At 43.0% G+C, this 13,972-nt stretch overlaps 1 protein-coding gene across 1 annotated transcript in view; it reads right to left on the minus strand.

The window, feature by feature from the left end:
• GUCY1A2 (guanylate cyclase 1 soluble subunit alpha 2) overlaps positions 1-13,972 on the minus strand; it is a 335,038-nt gene that overhangs the window by 289,080 nt on the left and 31,986 nt on the right. Inside the window, exons 2-3 of the mRNA XM_047072151.1 lie at positions 9,070-9,131; positions 215-336 (exon numbers count right to left, since the gene is read on the minus strand). Coding sequence (XP_046928107.1) covers positions 215-336; positions 9,070-9,131 — 184 coding nt within the window. The remainder of the gene's footprint in view (positions 1-214; positions 337-9,069; positions 9,132-13,972) is intronic.

Genomic DNA, 13,972 nt, shown 5'->3' on the forward strand with positions numbered 1-13,972 from the left:
TTATAATGTTTTTCTACCTCCAAGGAAACGGCGTGCACGTAATTTGCACTTACACATCTCCAGGAGTGTCGAAATTAAATCACTTGAAGACAAGGTCCTAGTCTTCATTTGCCTTAGTCTCCAAACCCCCCATCAGTAGAAAATGAAACATTTATACTTGACTTTCCCTTCTCCCCTCATTCTCTCTCAACCTATAAACATATAGTTAATATACCGAGTATATTAGCAGTGCATTGAAGGATTCCTGAGACGTCTTCAATACCCTCTTTGTTGGAATGGTCTGCATAGGAGCATCTGTTAGAGATATTGTGGAAATTCCTTTCTGCGTCCCTGTAACTAAGAAGAAAACAAAATTAGCATACAGAGCAAATTTTTAAACCATCTGCGAATGCACTCATATATGTACACACAAGCACACGTACTCTGTGCTTTTAAAAATAACTGCATTTTAAAATAACTCAGGGTTTCAGACACCACTTCTGGCATAACCCGCCATTAACATCAGCATGAGCTGTGTGCATCAGGAACCAGAGGCCATCATTAATAAGACAGCTGTGTGTGGAAAAAAAAAATACACGAGGAGAACCAGAACATGTATCAGTTTGTACAGCTAGTGGTTTCCTTATCTGAGTGCTTCAGAGCTGCTGGTAATCGGTTTCTGTAAGGAAGAAGCCTGGCAATAAAAATAATTAATGGTACTTACTTGGTGCACTGGTACTTTGTGAAAAGTCAACACGTCCTAACCTCTATCACAGCCCAGGACGCAGCAGTGTGGCGCATGGATAACAAATTAGCTAACGAACCATTTGGAGTCTGACAGAATTTGAATCATGCTCTTACCATTTTCTATCTGTGGGGCTTTGAGCAAGTAACTTCATCTCTTTGAGTCTAACTCGCCCCCCTCTTAAAATGGAGATCCGCTCTCCCACCAGAGTTCTCGTGAGGACAGAATTACAAAATGCCTGTGTAATCAGGTGATGCCTGGAACTTCTCCAGTTGCCTCTAGATTAGAGCGAAGGCACCAGAGCTGAAGACACCAGAGGCCTGATGCTCCCACATTCCACAAAAGTAGCAATTCCCTTCAGCACTTAAGAAATGACTGGAGGCCCCGCCATCGCCAGCTCACAGAAGCAAAGGAATAAAAAAAAAAAAAATTGAAAGCAAATCCTCGGAAGAAAAAGTAACTGGCCTAGGAGGAGAACACTGTTGTTATTCTTCCCTTGCCCTACAAGAAAAAGAGAAAGGACAGGTTTTCTGCAGAAGCCCAGTTGGGGAGAGAGGGGTCCGCCCCTGGTCAAGATGGGGCGCTGGGTACCACATTCCACTGTGAACGTCTGCTGAGGTGGTATAATTCCTGATCATCCCTTGGTGCCTGACTGAGTGGAGGGAGAAGGTTCCAGAAAGACTTATTAACAGGGAAAAGAAAGAGAGGCAAAATAGGAGCCACCTACCATACCTCCATTTGGCAAGGCAAAAATTAGGCATTTCCCATGGGTCGGGGAGATGCCAGGAAAGAGAAGAACACTTGGGTTGTCCCCTCTTACTGCCTTCCCCAGCCAGAGACTCCCAGCAGGAGAGAGATCCCACCAGAAAGACCATGAAGTATACTTCTCAGGGGCAAGAGTGGGGCATCTGAAATACCTTACTGAGGGTCTCCTAGCCAAGACAGGACTGTCACAGTCATCAGTGAATTTAAAAAGGCTGCCCCTATCTTCCATTTTACTCCCACCTGATACATAAGAGAAAGGGACGTAGAAAGGATTGGCCTGGACCACAGGAGTGAAATGCCCCAGGATACCCCTCTACTTGCATTCTGACACAGCCAGAGAGGGATGGAATGGGGAGAATGGATATGGGATTGACATGTGAACTCATCTGGAGTAGACTACAGACTCCCTGGAAGTTCTTGAAAATCAGGGCAATCCACCCAATATCACAGCGGACCCATCCTTGCATGTTTGAAGCAACTGAGAGAAAACATAAGATGGCCTCAGGCTTGCACACTTCCCTAAGATCAGATCCCAACAAACCAGTTTGGCAAAATGCTCATTACAGTTTCCAGGATGCAGGAATCACTCGTAAAAGGTAGAATGGGGAACACGGTCATCAAAAACAGACAAATACAGGATTGTTTGTAAAATCAGGCTCTCTCACTTTAATTGGACTGATCCTCTACAAAATGAGCTTTATGCAATAATCTTATGAAACAGATGGTCAATATCCCATAAAATAAGAGATGTAAAGCCTCAAAAAGAGTAATCAATTAATAGATAATAGCTTTTATTTTTTATTTTTTTATTTTTTTAAGTTTATTTATTTTGAGAGAGAGAGTGTGTGTGTGAGCAGGACAGGGGAGGAGAGGGAAGGAGACAGAATTCCAAGCAGACTCCACACTGTCCGTGCAGAGCCCAACTCAGGGCTCGAACTCAGGAACTGTGAGATCATGACCTGAACTGAAATCATGAGTAGATTGCTTAACGCACTGGGCCATCCACCCACGAGAAAAGATAATAGCTTTTATCTAACATTGTGTTTATCCATTCACATATTCTTTGTAAATATATGAAAAGGAAGCTTTATCACTTTTTAGATATAATGACGGATAGCCACAAAATCTCACCATGACAGCCTAAGTAATAACATTAAGGTTTGTGTCCCAGAATATCCAGGGTTCACCTACTTCTAATGTTCTATGGAAATTACTTAGTTTATTAATCCCTATTCGACTGTCAAAAGAAGAAAGAAGGTTGGCAATACAAAACAAACATGAGGCCTGCAGTGATAAAGGGAATGAGAGAATTTAATTTTAGATGACGATAGGAAAAGTTGTCCCAAATAATAAAAGAGCTTGGCAGTGGCCCCACCCGCGATATTAGCACAATGATGCTTCTTCTGGCCAAAAAAGGCTCGAAGTGAGTGGCAGTGTTCTGAATATACATTTCTTCAGGCTTCAGCTTTTAAAATATGTAACGATTGAACATTCCGTCTCAGGAAGATGGATCATCGCGTGTTTTCCAATCATGGGTTTAAAGAACTCTCTGTCTGCACCGTCGTGGTAATCCACTTTGGTGAGCTACAGACCAGGGGGAGTCATGAAGCACAAACGTGAGGACAGTCTGGGAGTGGCACTCTGGACGTCAGTATGTTGTTACCAGTTTAAAAATGAGAAAACTGAGGCTCGTTTTTGTTACCTAATGTGCCCTAAAGCACTTTAAAGTGATTAAAGAATCACTTTAAATCTAGGAAACCTGGTATGTGGTAGGTCTCCTCCCAAAGCATTTTCTCAGCCCTCTGCTCAGAGACCAGGAGGGACACAACATAATGGCAACAATGACATCAGAGGGAGAAAGTCATCACAAAGCAGACTTTCCTCAATCCGGGGTGCCTTTCAATTCTGACAGCGATCCCGGCCTGTCCCCTACTTACCCCTTCTGGTTCTGATTGTTCCTTCCACCACACTGTCCAAGAAGCAAGTCCAGCCCCTGGAAGCTTGAGTTACAGAAAGACTAACACAAAGATGTACACTCAGTGCCCCTTTTCCTCATATTGAGGGAAGAAGACTGTGCTGTATGGACAGGTGAGTGTGCTTGTGCAGAGTTTATACAAAAAAATTTAAAAATAAACTTACCACAAAGTCAGCCTGACACACAGAGGTAGAGCATTAAGCATAAAGGAGAAACTAAGCAAATAAATCAGTAAAATTTATGCTATGCAGGAAAGGCTCTTGGATACTACAACTGTAATCGACCCTGGAGATTATTTCTACCCCTCATTTTAAGCCCCCTTCCAAGCATAATCTACTCTTTTATCCACTAGACACATACTTCTATGTATATACCTCCAGGGAGCAACTTTCTCATTTATTCACACTTCCCCAAGCCCCCCAAAAAACATGTTAGTCCCTCCTATGTACCAAGGAATTACAAAGGCATAGAAACATAGAAGAAAGTAATTTAGATAAATAAACAAGATAACATCGGCTATGATGAATTGTATGAAAAGGAATACCAGAGAGGAATAGAATACAAAATATCTGGGTTGGAGATGTAAGGAGGGGATGGAGGGCTTCTCTAGATTGGGTGGCCATGGCACGTTTTTCTGAAGATAACGATGTTTAAAAAGAGACCTGAACATGTAAAAAAAAAAAAAAAAAAAAAAAAAGTAATCCATGTACCTATCTGGGGACAGGCCATTTCAGGAAAGTGGGATGGTATGCGCAAAGGTCCTGAGGCTAAGCAGGAGTTGAGAAGCCCACAGACGTCTGGCAGGGAGGGTGGGGAGTGACAAGGGGGAGTGGAAGAAGATGGAATCAGAGAGGTAAGCAGAGCCCAGATCACAGGCAAAGTTCAGATTTTACTCTATCACAGGAAGCCATTAAATGGTGTAAAGCAAGGATTTCACAGTTTAATATCTGGCCCAGGAGCATCAGCAGAATTATCTGGAAACTCACTAGAAACGCCCCGAGAGTGCATGGAAGACACAGGGTCAGAGTCCTGCAGGTGAGGTCCAGCCCCCTTGGTTTTAACAAGCCCGCAGGTGATTCTGATGCACCTTAACAAGGGAGAACCATTGGGCTGAAATGAGAAGGGGACATAATCTAATCTGATTAGTCACCTTTCTGTGGTGGACACAACATTGAGGCACAAGAGTAAGTGTCCAGGCCAGAAGCCGCCACGGCAACAGTGGGGATGCAGAGGCTTTTCCACACGGCATGAATAATTTTCGCCCTCCTTTTTCCAGCCTGAACGGTCTCTGTGAATAACTGTGTGAACCAGAGAATGGACAAGCTGAGGACTAGAACAAATGTTTGAAGATGAAGTTCCTGGGGCACAGAGAGGCTGTCTCCCCGACAGAGGCTCGCGAGCTCCTCCCTTCCGTCCTCCATCTGTGTGAGCCTTTCAACAGCTGCTCCCTGCATTCATGTCTCCATCTCGGAGACTTAAAAAGCCTGAGAGAGTTTCTGTGAACTACTTGTAAGAATTCATCAAGGACCAGCAGACAGTCCTGAAGTTCTGATAAATAAAGCAGGTCCAAGGGCAGTTTTAAAGGACAAGAAAGGGAGGCTGGGAGGCCAGTGGTTAGAGGGGACTTAAGAAATTCACAACAGAAGGGCTGGGACCCTTCTCGACATGGATGGAGCTAGAAAGTTATGCTGAATGAAATCAGTCAGAGAAAGACAGATACTATATCATGTCACTCATATGTGGGATTTAAGAAACAAAACAAATGAGCAAAAGGAAAAACAAGAGAGACAAACCAAGAAATAGACTCTTGACTACAGAGAATACTCTGACACACTGGTGGTCCCCCAAGGGGAGGTGGGTGGGGGATGAATGAAACAGGTGAAGGGTGCACTTGTGATGAGCACAGGGTGATGTATGGAAGTGAAGAATAACCATATTCTACACCTGAAGCTAACATAACACTGTATGTTAACTGCACTGCAATTACAATTTTGAAAAAAAGAAACCCCAGGAGGGCTAGCTTATACTCCTTACCATTCATCCCAATTCATCCTCCCAACTCAAGGCTCCTTAAAGCTGAATTATTTCAAGACAAACCTTGGGCAAAGCCCTATTTTAGAGTTTTGGAAAACCATCGCTCTCCCACCCTCACCCTCTGCCGGAAACATGTAAACTAATACTCAGCAATTTTTACCAATTGCCTGAAATCCCTTTAACTGGAAGAAACACACTCCTTTTCAGTTAGAGATAAAAAGCCTTTAATTGTGTCTTTGAAAGAGGTACAACAGGCAGGTGTGAATACTGAATTCAAATGTTAGTCATAATAGATGCTCTCCTTTTTCACTATTAAAGAGAAATAGGAAGAAAGAGAGAGAGATGGGTGGGGACACTGGGGCCAAGGGAAGAGGGAAGACAAAGTCAAGAAAGGCCAATGTCACGATACTGCCACCAACATCTCCTCTCTGTTTGCGTGCCCACGAATAAAGGCAGTGGGCACTGGTACTTCCAAGTCCTCAAAAGGCAGCCCCCACTCAGGTGAAAATGTGTTAACAGGTCTCTTTGGAGACAGCTGGACATCAGGATGCCTCTTTATCGGAGTCACATGCACGGTTTTCCTTACACTGTCTCTAAGAAACAGAACTACCAAAGACTATTTGGAGGCCAAGAATCACCACAGGCTAGGTCTACAAGGAAAGAGGGAGCAGGAGAGTTGAGGCAATGGCTGATATAAAAGAGAACTCCCTCTTACTAATGGAAAAAAGAATTTTCTCCTGAATACGGTAACATAGTCTAGGTAACTACTCTGATCACAGTTGCAAGACTCCTGCTCCGATCTGCCCTGAGGACATAAGTTCAGTTCACAAATGAGCCTTTCATCAGTCACCATTTCATTTCAAAAGAGAGGGCATTTGCAATTCCAGGAAATGATTTGTTTTTTGGTTACTGGTATTGTCTTTAAAATATTAAAAATACTCATTGCCAAGTAGTATTCCATTGTGTATATAAACCACACCTTCTTTGTCCATTCATCACTTGATGGACATTTAGGCTCTTTCCATAATTTGGCCGTTGTTGAATGTGTGGCTATAAACACTGGGGTACAAGTGCCCCTAAGCATCGGCAGTCCTGTATCCCTGGTGTAAATTCCTAGCAGTGCTATTCCTGGGTCATAGGGGAGATCTATTTTTAATTTTTTGAGGAACGCCCACACTGTTTTCCAGAGCGGCTGGACCAGTTTGCATTCCCACCAACAGTGCAAGGGGGTTCCCCTTTCTCCACATCCTCGCCAGCATCTATAGTCTCCTGATTTGTTCATTTCAGCCACTCTGACTGGCGTGAGGTGACATCTCAGTGTGGTTTTGAATGAAATATGGCCTTTTGTAGCAACGTGGATGGAACTGGAGAGTGTGATGCTAAGTGAAATAAGCCATACAGAGAAAGTCAGATACCATATGTTTTCACTCTTATGTGGATCCTGAGAAACTTAACAGAAGACCATGGGGGAGGGGAAGGAAAAAAAAAAAAAAAAGGAGGGAGGGAGCCAAACCATAAGAGACTTAGAAACTGAGAATAAACTGAGGGTTGATGGGGGGTGGAAGGGCGGGGAAAGTGGGTGATGGGCATTGAGGAGGGCACCTGTTGGGATGAGCACTGGGTGTTGTATGGAAACCAATGTGACAATAAATTTCATTAAATAAATAAATAAATAAATAAATAAATAAATAAATAAATAAAATGTTAAAAATAGGGGCGCCTGGGTGGCTCAGTCGGTTAGGTGACCAACTTTGGCTCAGGTCATGATCTCACGGTTCACGGGTTCGAGCCCTGTGTCAGGATCTGTGCTGACAACTCAGAGCCTGGAGCCTCCTTTGGATGCTCCCTCTCTCTCTGCCCCTTTCCCGCTCGTGCACACACTCTCTCTCCCTCTCAAAGACAAACTTTAAAAAAAATTTTAATGAAATAAAATTTAAAAAATAATAATGACACTAAACACAAGAGCAAACAGGTTGCAGTGCTCACCACACACAAGAAACCGTGCCAAGTATATTGACTAATTTGATCCAAATACCACACTTTGGAAGCAGCAAATCCAATGAGAGTGATTAAGTTTTATTTTAGAATATGTGGGGAGAGATTAATTTGACATCATTTGCCTCCATTAGGGTAAACCATTTAAAGTCACTAATGGCCTCAAACTAAAAGCCATCTCACGAGTTTAAATAATATGTTTCTCCTAGTACCACAGTTTTGAGGACTCATGTGACAAAGTTTCAAAGCAATTCCCTCTGAAATGACAATTAACATAATTATCCAGCACTTAAAGTATATGGCATTGTACTAGGTACCGAGATTATGTTTCCACTAAATCTTCTTTTCTTCTGTTTTTGTTTAAAAAAATAATCACAGTGTAGCCTACTAGCCACAAACATAGTCTCGATCCCCAGGGCAATGACTATTGGCCCCAAATGTTAAATGATGCTTGATGGCCTTTCAAAAGGTACTAGGATTTGAATCTTAGCTCCTCAAAAGTGCTCACAATCTTACACAAATAAATGATGGCAGCTCAGAGAAATTAACTATGTGAATTACAAATATGCACTGCCTCTCGTGTCAATGACTTCAACTTCTTCATTTTAAGGTAGTCTGCATCAGAAAGTGAATTGAGGCTTCTGTATTTCCAATTGCTTTCTGCCATAGCCAGTCATAAGTATACCTTACACTTATCTGGAGCTTTCTATTTACAGAATACTCCCACTGAAATTATCTCATTTACCCACAGCATCTAATCTTCAATTAGCTGTTACCATCGTCATCCTCCCTTACAAAACAGATTAAAGTAACTTTAAAGTTCTATGTGCTGGTGAGGGCTGGAGTTCCCGTTCCTTGATTTTGTCTTCTTACATTAAACCATATCCCAATGATGTCAAGAAAGATTCAAGACAAATATGGAACATAGAACTAACTAAACTAACTAAAGCAATACCTCTCCTTGAACTGTATCAGGCTTGTATTGACTCTGAGTCGACTTTCCTAAAGGATTCTAAAATCCCATTTAAAGCCTCTCAGTTGGTACCATTAAACCTGACTGTATTACTAAAGCACAATTAGGGGGCGCCTGGGTGGCGCAGTCGGTTAAGCGTCCGACTTCAGCCAGGTCACGATCTCGCGGTCCGTGAGTTCGAGCCCCGCGTCAGGCTCTGGGCTGATGGCTCAGAGCCTGGAGTCTGTTTCCGATTCTGTGTCTCCCTCTCTCTCTGCCCCTCCCCAATTCATGTTCTGTCTCTCTCTGTCCCAAAAATAAATAAAAACGTTGAAAAAATTAAAAAAAAAAAAAAGCACAATTAGGAGATTCGGCGGAGAAGATGGAAAGAACACAAGAAGAAGAAAAGTTGAAAAGGAAAGGCAATACCAAAAGGGAATTTCATTTAAAAGGATTACACAAAAATAAAGCAAAGGAAGTCAGTCCAGGGGTCCCAAGGAATCTCTGCCCCACAGCCACTGGTAAAGACTGACTTGGGTGGCAGGAAAGCGCATGCTCAACAGCTGTGTTTGAGTAATTATCTTTAATTTTCCCCAAATAATGACCAAAATCTATTTTACTTACCCAATAACTTGGTGCTCATAATACTGCAGTGTCCTCTGGAGAGTCTGCTGTATCGTCTGAGGCTGGAGAAGAAGAAAAATAAAAATATATTATCAGCAAATCAGTGCCTTTCCCCTTCTGAGCATCAGAGGCAGATATGGGGCTTCTGATTTATCTTCTACGAGTTTTCACTTTATAATATTAACCCATTATGCATTTTGCCATGTATTTTCTCCAGAGGAACTAATATGAGGCACTCAGCAATTACCCCGAATTTCCCAGCATTTCAAGGGTGATAGCATTTCCTAGCCATATTTTTTCCAATTCTTTTGCACCAGCCCTTAGGTTCAATATTTATTGTGGTTGTCTACAACAAACCGAGGCCTTGAGGGCAGTGGAGGGGAGGTGGACTCAAGAAACAAGGGCCATGCCCAGATCAAGACTCACCTCCTCAAGGACCCAAGAGATTTCAAGCAAGGATGCTGAGGCCTCCAAGAGGGGCCACAGGTGCTCTGGGCAACAAAATGGGGTCTGCAGCAAACACATAAGTAGTTCCCAGCCGAATCATGTAATCCTTGCCTCTCTGGGAGAGCTGAAGATAGTTTCTTACTCCCAGGTCAACAAAATTTTTTTAGACCTATTTAGGCAACAGAGCCTAGGCTTGGAGTTTCTGACCCAGGTAGCCACAAAGTTCCCTGACCATAGATTTTATTAAGAAATTGGGGTAAGAACCAAATCAGAAATTAATTTTTGGAGGAATCAGCCTCCAAGTGTGCAAGGAAATGGGTACAGGGCAAATGCCTTCAACAGCTGTTTTTCATATACACCAGGTGAAGAAGATGAACAGGAAGCCTCAATCTGGCACTGATGTTTCTTCGGGACGGAATGAAAGCACACTAGATAGAATGTGCCCAAGCAAGAAAAATCACTCCTGAATCGAGAAGCAATGGAGCTGTTGAGAAATCTAAAGAAGCAGCAGACACAAAAATCCCAGTGCACAAGAAAAGTGTGCTTTAAAAACTCAACCCACAGCCAAGCTAAACCAAGTCATTATCAGTCACTGGCCGGGTACCCCTGGGAGCTGGGCCTCTTGCACTGGCTTGGAAGCTTGTGAGCTAAGATAACTTTCTCTTTGGCAACATGCCCTAAAAGCAGTGACTATGCACACAGGGATTACCCTTCCAATAACCTCTGGTCACAAAACGTGGAACAGAGCGCAGGAACTAGAGTGCATAGGGCCAGTTAAGACCAGAATGACCTCATTTGTACAAAAGGGCATTTTTTCCCTGCACCAGGAATTTCCCATTTATTAAAAAGCACATGTTTGTGACAGGAGTTAAGCCTTTTAAAGAGCTTTTTTTCTTTTGTGAAACCATTACTTTTTTTTCCCCCAGCAGGAGTTAAATTTATAGTTTCCAAATACATTAAAAGGGAAACGTTCTCTGGGAATATCCGACAGAGCTCCAATGCCAGAAAGCATTTATATACTTCCTGTCGCTCACCAGAGCTGGTAGGCACGTTCTGATGGTCTAAACTCCAAACACAGCAGGTGACTACAGACTATCTCCTCATCATCAGCAAGCCAAAGCTGACTTCAGCACAGAACATCTCATCACCATGGATTCATAGAGTCCTCTTCAGAGTTTGCCTGATTGCTCACCCAATGGCTCTTATCAGTGAGAGATGTCTTCACGTAATCTTGGGGTCTCTCTTGACCTGAATAAAAAAGCCACGTGTGGGCCAAAGCCGTCCACGGGGGTGACTTCTGCCTTGAGAGTCATAGGGTCCATTCTTAGTCCACGTACATCAGCAATGCCGGTCAGTACATTAATGGGAAAAACAGGGGCTTTGAAGATATGCAGACCTTCTCTCCTCCTCTAAGAATACACCTCCATACCTGACCCCAACTCAAGAGGTCATCCAACATTCTATAGGCCAAGATCCCATTCTTCTTACCTGTATCTGCTCCTTCCTTTCAGAGGGAATTTAGAAACATGATTTTAGAACACAGGGTTTAATATCAAAGTGAGTTCAAAAATCCACTCACAAGCCACATGACCTTGGGCAGTTTACTTAAGCTCTCTAAGATTCCTCATGTGTACATTATTTTTATGGAGATTAATTGAAATAAAGAAAAGCCTTCAGTGCACAGTAGATACATAATAAATGATAGTTACAATGATACTCGGCTGTAAAACATGGCTTCTACCCTCAATAGTCTCATAATCTAGTGGAGGGGCACAAGATTTAAGTCACACCACCCAGCCCACAAGTGTGATGTTTTGAGATCCTTACCACCTAAAAATTCAATACAGCTCCTACTACTGTTAATCATAAGAGGGTGCTGATTCCAGTAGACAAAGGAAACAGAAAAATGGCAGTTTCATTTCCAATGAAAACTTCGTATCAGTCCAGAGATGGTTATAGAAGCAGAATTCTGAAAATTAAGATTGAGGATAGTCCTAGAAAGCAGGCTTACAAATGGGAAGGACACTGAAGCCCCATAGTTGAGATCAAGACCTGAGGCCTTAAAATTTACAAAGAATAAGAAACCATGAATCTCCTTCCTAGGACACAAAGAATGGGCAACAGGAGAACCAGTTGGCCTAATCATTTTATAGCCAAATGCTGAAGGATCTGAGAGACAAGGGTGGGGAAAAAGATGAAATCCAGTATTCCTATCATAAAAACAACAACCACAACAATCAAAGAGGTCTATGATTCTTCTGTGCTTACCCCAAGCTAAGATAGAGATAGTGACCTCTCATTGTTCCTGTTCAACCCCAAGAAGCAATGGCTAAAAGCATATAGTTGGAGACACAAGGCAGCCATCTGGGTCCTGCACACAGATCAACTGGGGCAGACAGAAGGTACTCAAAGGCTGCCATCACATGGCCACAAGATCTCCTTCATCTCCTGTCTCATGAAAAGCTTCACCCTGCTTCGCCAGCAGTACTGACCCTTGCACACTAAATGTTATGCTCACTTAAGGTCATGGGATCCAAACATCCAGCCATGAAACAGTCCCAACAGAGCCAGAGAAGTGGTCCCCGAGGAGTGGGAGGAAGCGGTTCCCAGCAGCTGGCTCTGCAGAGGCTGCAACGCAGTCCCTGCCATGGACATCTGCACCAGATGGATCTAGGGATCAGGTAGGAGGCAGGGAAGCAAGACATGAGTGTGTGTGCCCAGGAAACACACTCGTCATCATATAAAGCACATGCTCACCTCGATTTTACAGATCAAGAAGTTGAGGCTCGGATTGGTTAAGTAAAGAACCCAAGATCCCAAAGGTAGGAAGTGAATAAGCCACTAAAAGCCAGGACTGGCTTCAAAGTGTACCCCTCTTTCTATGAGATGCCTTGAGGGTCCCTCTCATCTTTAACATTCTGGGATTTCTATATTGTTTGCTAATATTGACAGCACTTCATCCTTCCAAAAACAAAACTTCATAGCTAATTTTTGTTTTTTAATGTTTATTTAGTTTTGAGAGAGAGAGAGAGACAGAGACAGAGCATGAGTGGGGGAGGGGCAGAGAGAGGCATAGAATAGGAAGCTGGTTGTAGGCTCTGAGCTGTCAGCACAGAGTCTGACACGGGGCTCAAACTCACAAACCGTGAGACCATGACCTGAGCCGAGGTAGGACACTTAACCACCTGAGCCACCCAGGTGACCTTGATAATTTTAAAACAAGATTCTCATTTCTGCTTTACGGCACACACCGATAGGCTACAGAATTAATGGAAACCCTAGGTCCTCCTTTAAAGAAATATCTGTAAATAGCCATGTCATTTTATTTACTTAAATATGAGGAAATTACATATCAATGTCAGCAATTAAATGATAGAGATATACACTTAATTACTAACTCTCTAGGCCAGTGGTTTTCTATTCTGTCTGTACATTAAAATCACCTTGGGGAACTCTAAAAATACCAATGCCTGAGTTCCACCTCCAAATTTTCCAATTCAACTGGTCTGAGAGACCCAGGTGCTTCTAATGTGCAGTCATGGGTTGTAAACCTTTCGTTTATGGTATAAACATTGATGATCAAGACCAATAATACTCTTTGAACCTTACCTGAACTAAGTCTACCTTAATGAGAACAGATTCTTTATTCAAATATCAAGAGAAGTAAGCTTCTGGGAGGTGTTCATACTTAACTGCCAAGTTCAACACAGTTCCATTTATTAACTGTCACTAATGGCTGATAATTAAAGTGAATTTCTTACATAAACAAAGCGCTATATTGGTTGAGGCATAAATAAAGGATGTTTAAAATTTCCATATAACTCAGTCCCGGGCACTTATGTCAGCAATGCTGGGACACATACATACAACATAACAGCTAGTATGACCCTCCCTCTATGAGAGGCACTGCTGTAAGCTCCCTGCACACGAACTCCTTTGTTCGTCACATCAACAGCATGACATAGACATGGGTGTTATTATTTTACAGATAAGAGAACTGAGACACACAAAACTGAAGCTGCCCTATGTCACACAGGTAAAAAGAGGCAAAACCAGTACCGAAGAGTAGGTAATCTGAGCCAGAGTCCAGGCACAAAGCCTCCAACCTCCCCTGCACATTACACTTAAGACTTTGGATCTGGTTGCACACTTTACAGTTCATGGTGTTTTTTTTTTCAACGTTTATTTATTTTTGGGACAGAGAGAGACAGAGCATGAACGGGGGAGGGGCAGAGAGAGAGGGAGACACAGAATCGGAAACAGGCTCCAGGCTCCGAGCCATCAGCCCAGAGCCCGACGCGGGGCTCGAACTCCCGGACCGCGAGATCGTGACCTGGCTGAAGTCGGACGCTTCACCGACTGCGCCACCCAGGCGCCCCGACAATTCATGTTTTTTTAACGCTTGCTGTGCCAGTGGATCTTCCACCAGTCACAGGGGCCTCCAGGGAAATAGTCA

Source organism: Lynx rufus, unplaced genomic scaffold (assembly GCF_022079265.1).
Source record: "Lynx rufus isolate CCGP_SWC_20201006 ecotype Redwood Valley unplaced genomic scaffold, mLynRuf1.p SCAF_9, whole genome shotgun sequence".
Classification (NCBI taxonomy): Eukaryota; Metazoa; Chordata; class Mammalia; order Carnivora; family Felidae; genus Lynx; species Lynx rufus.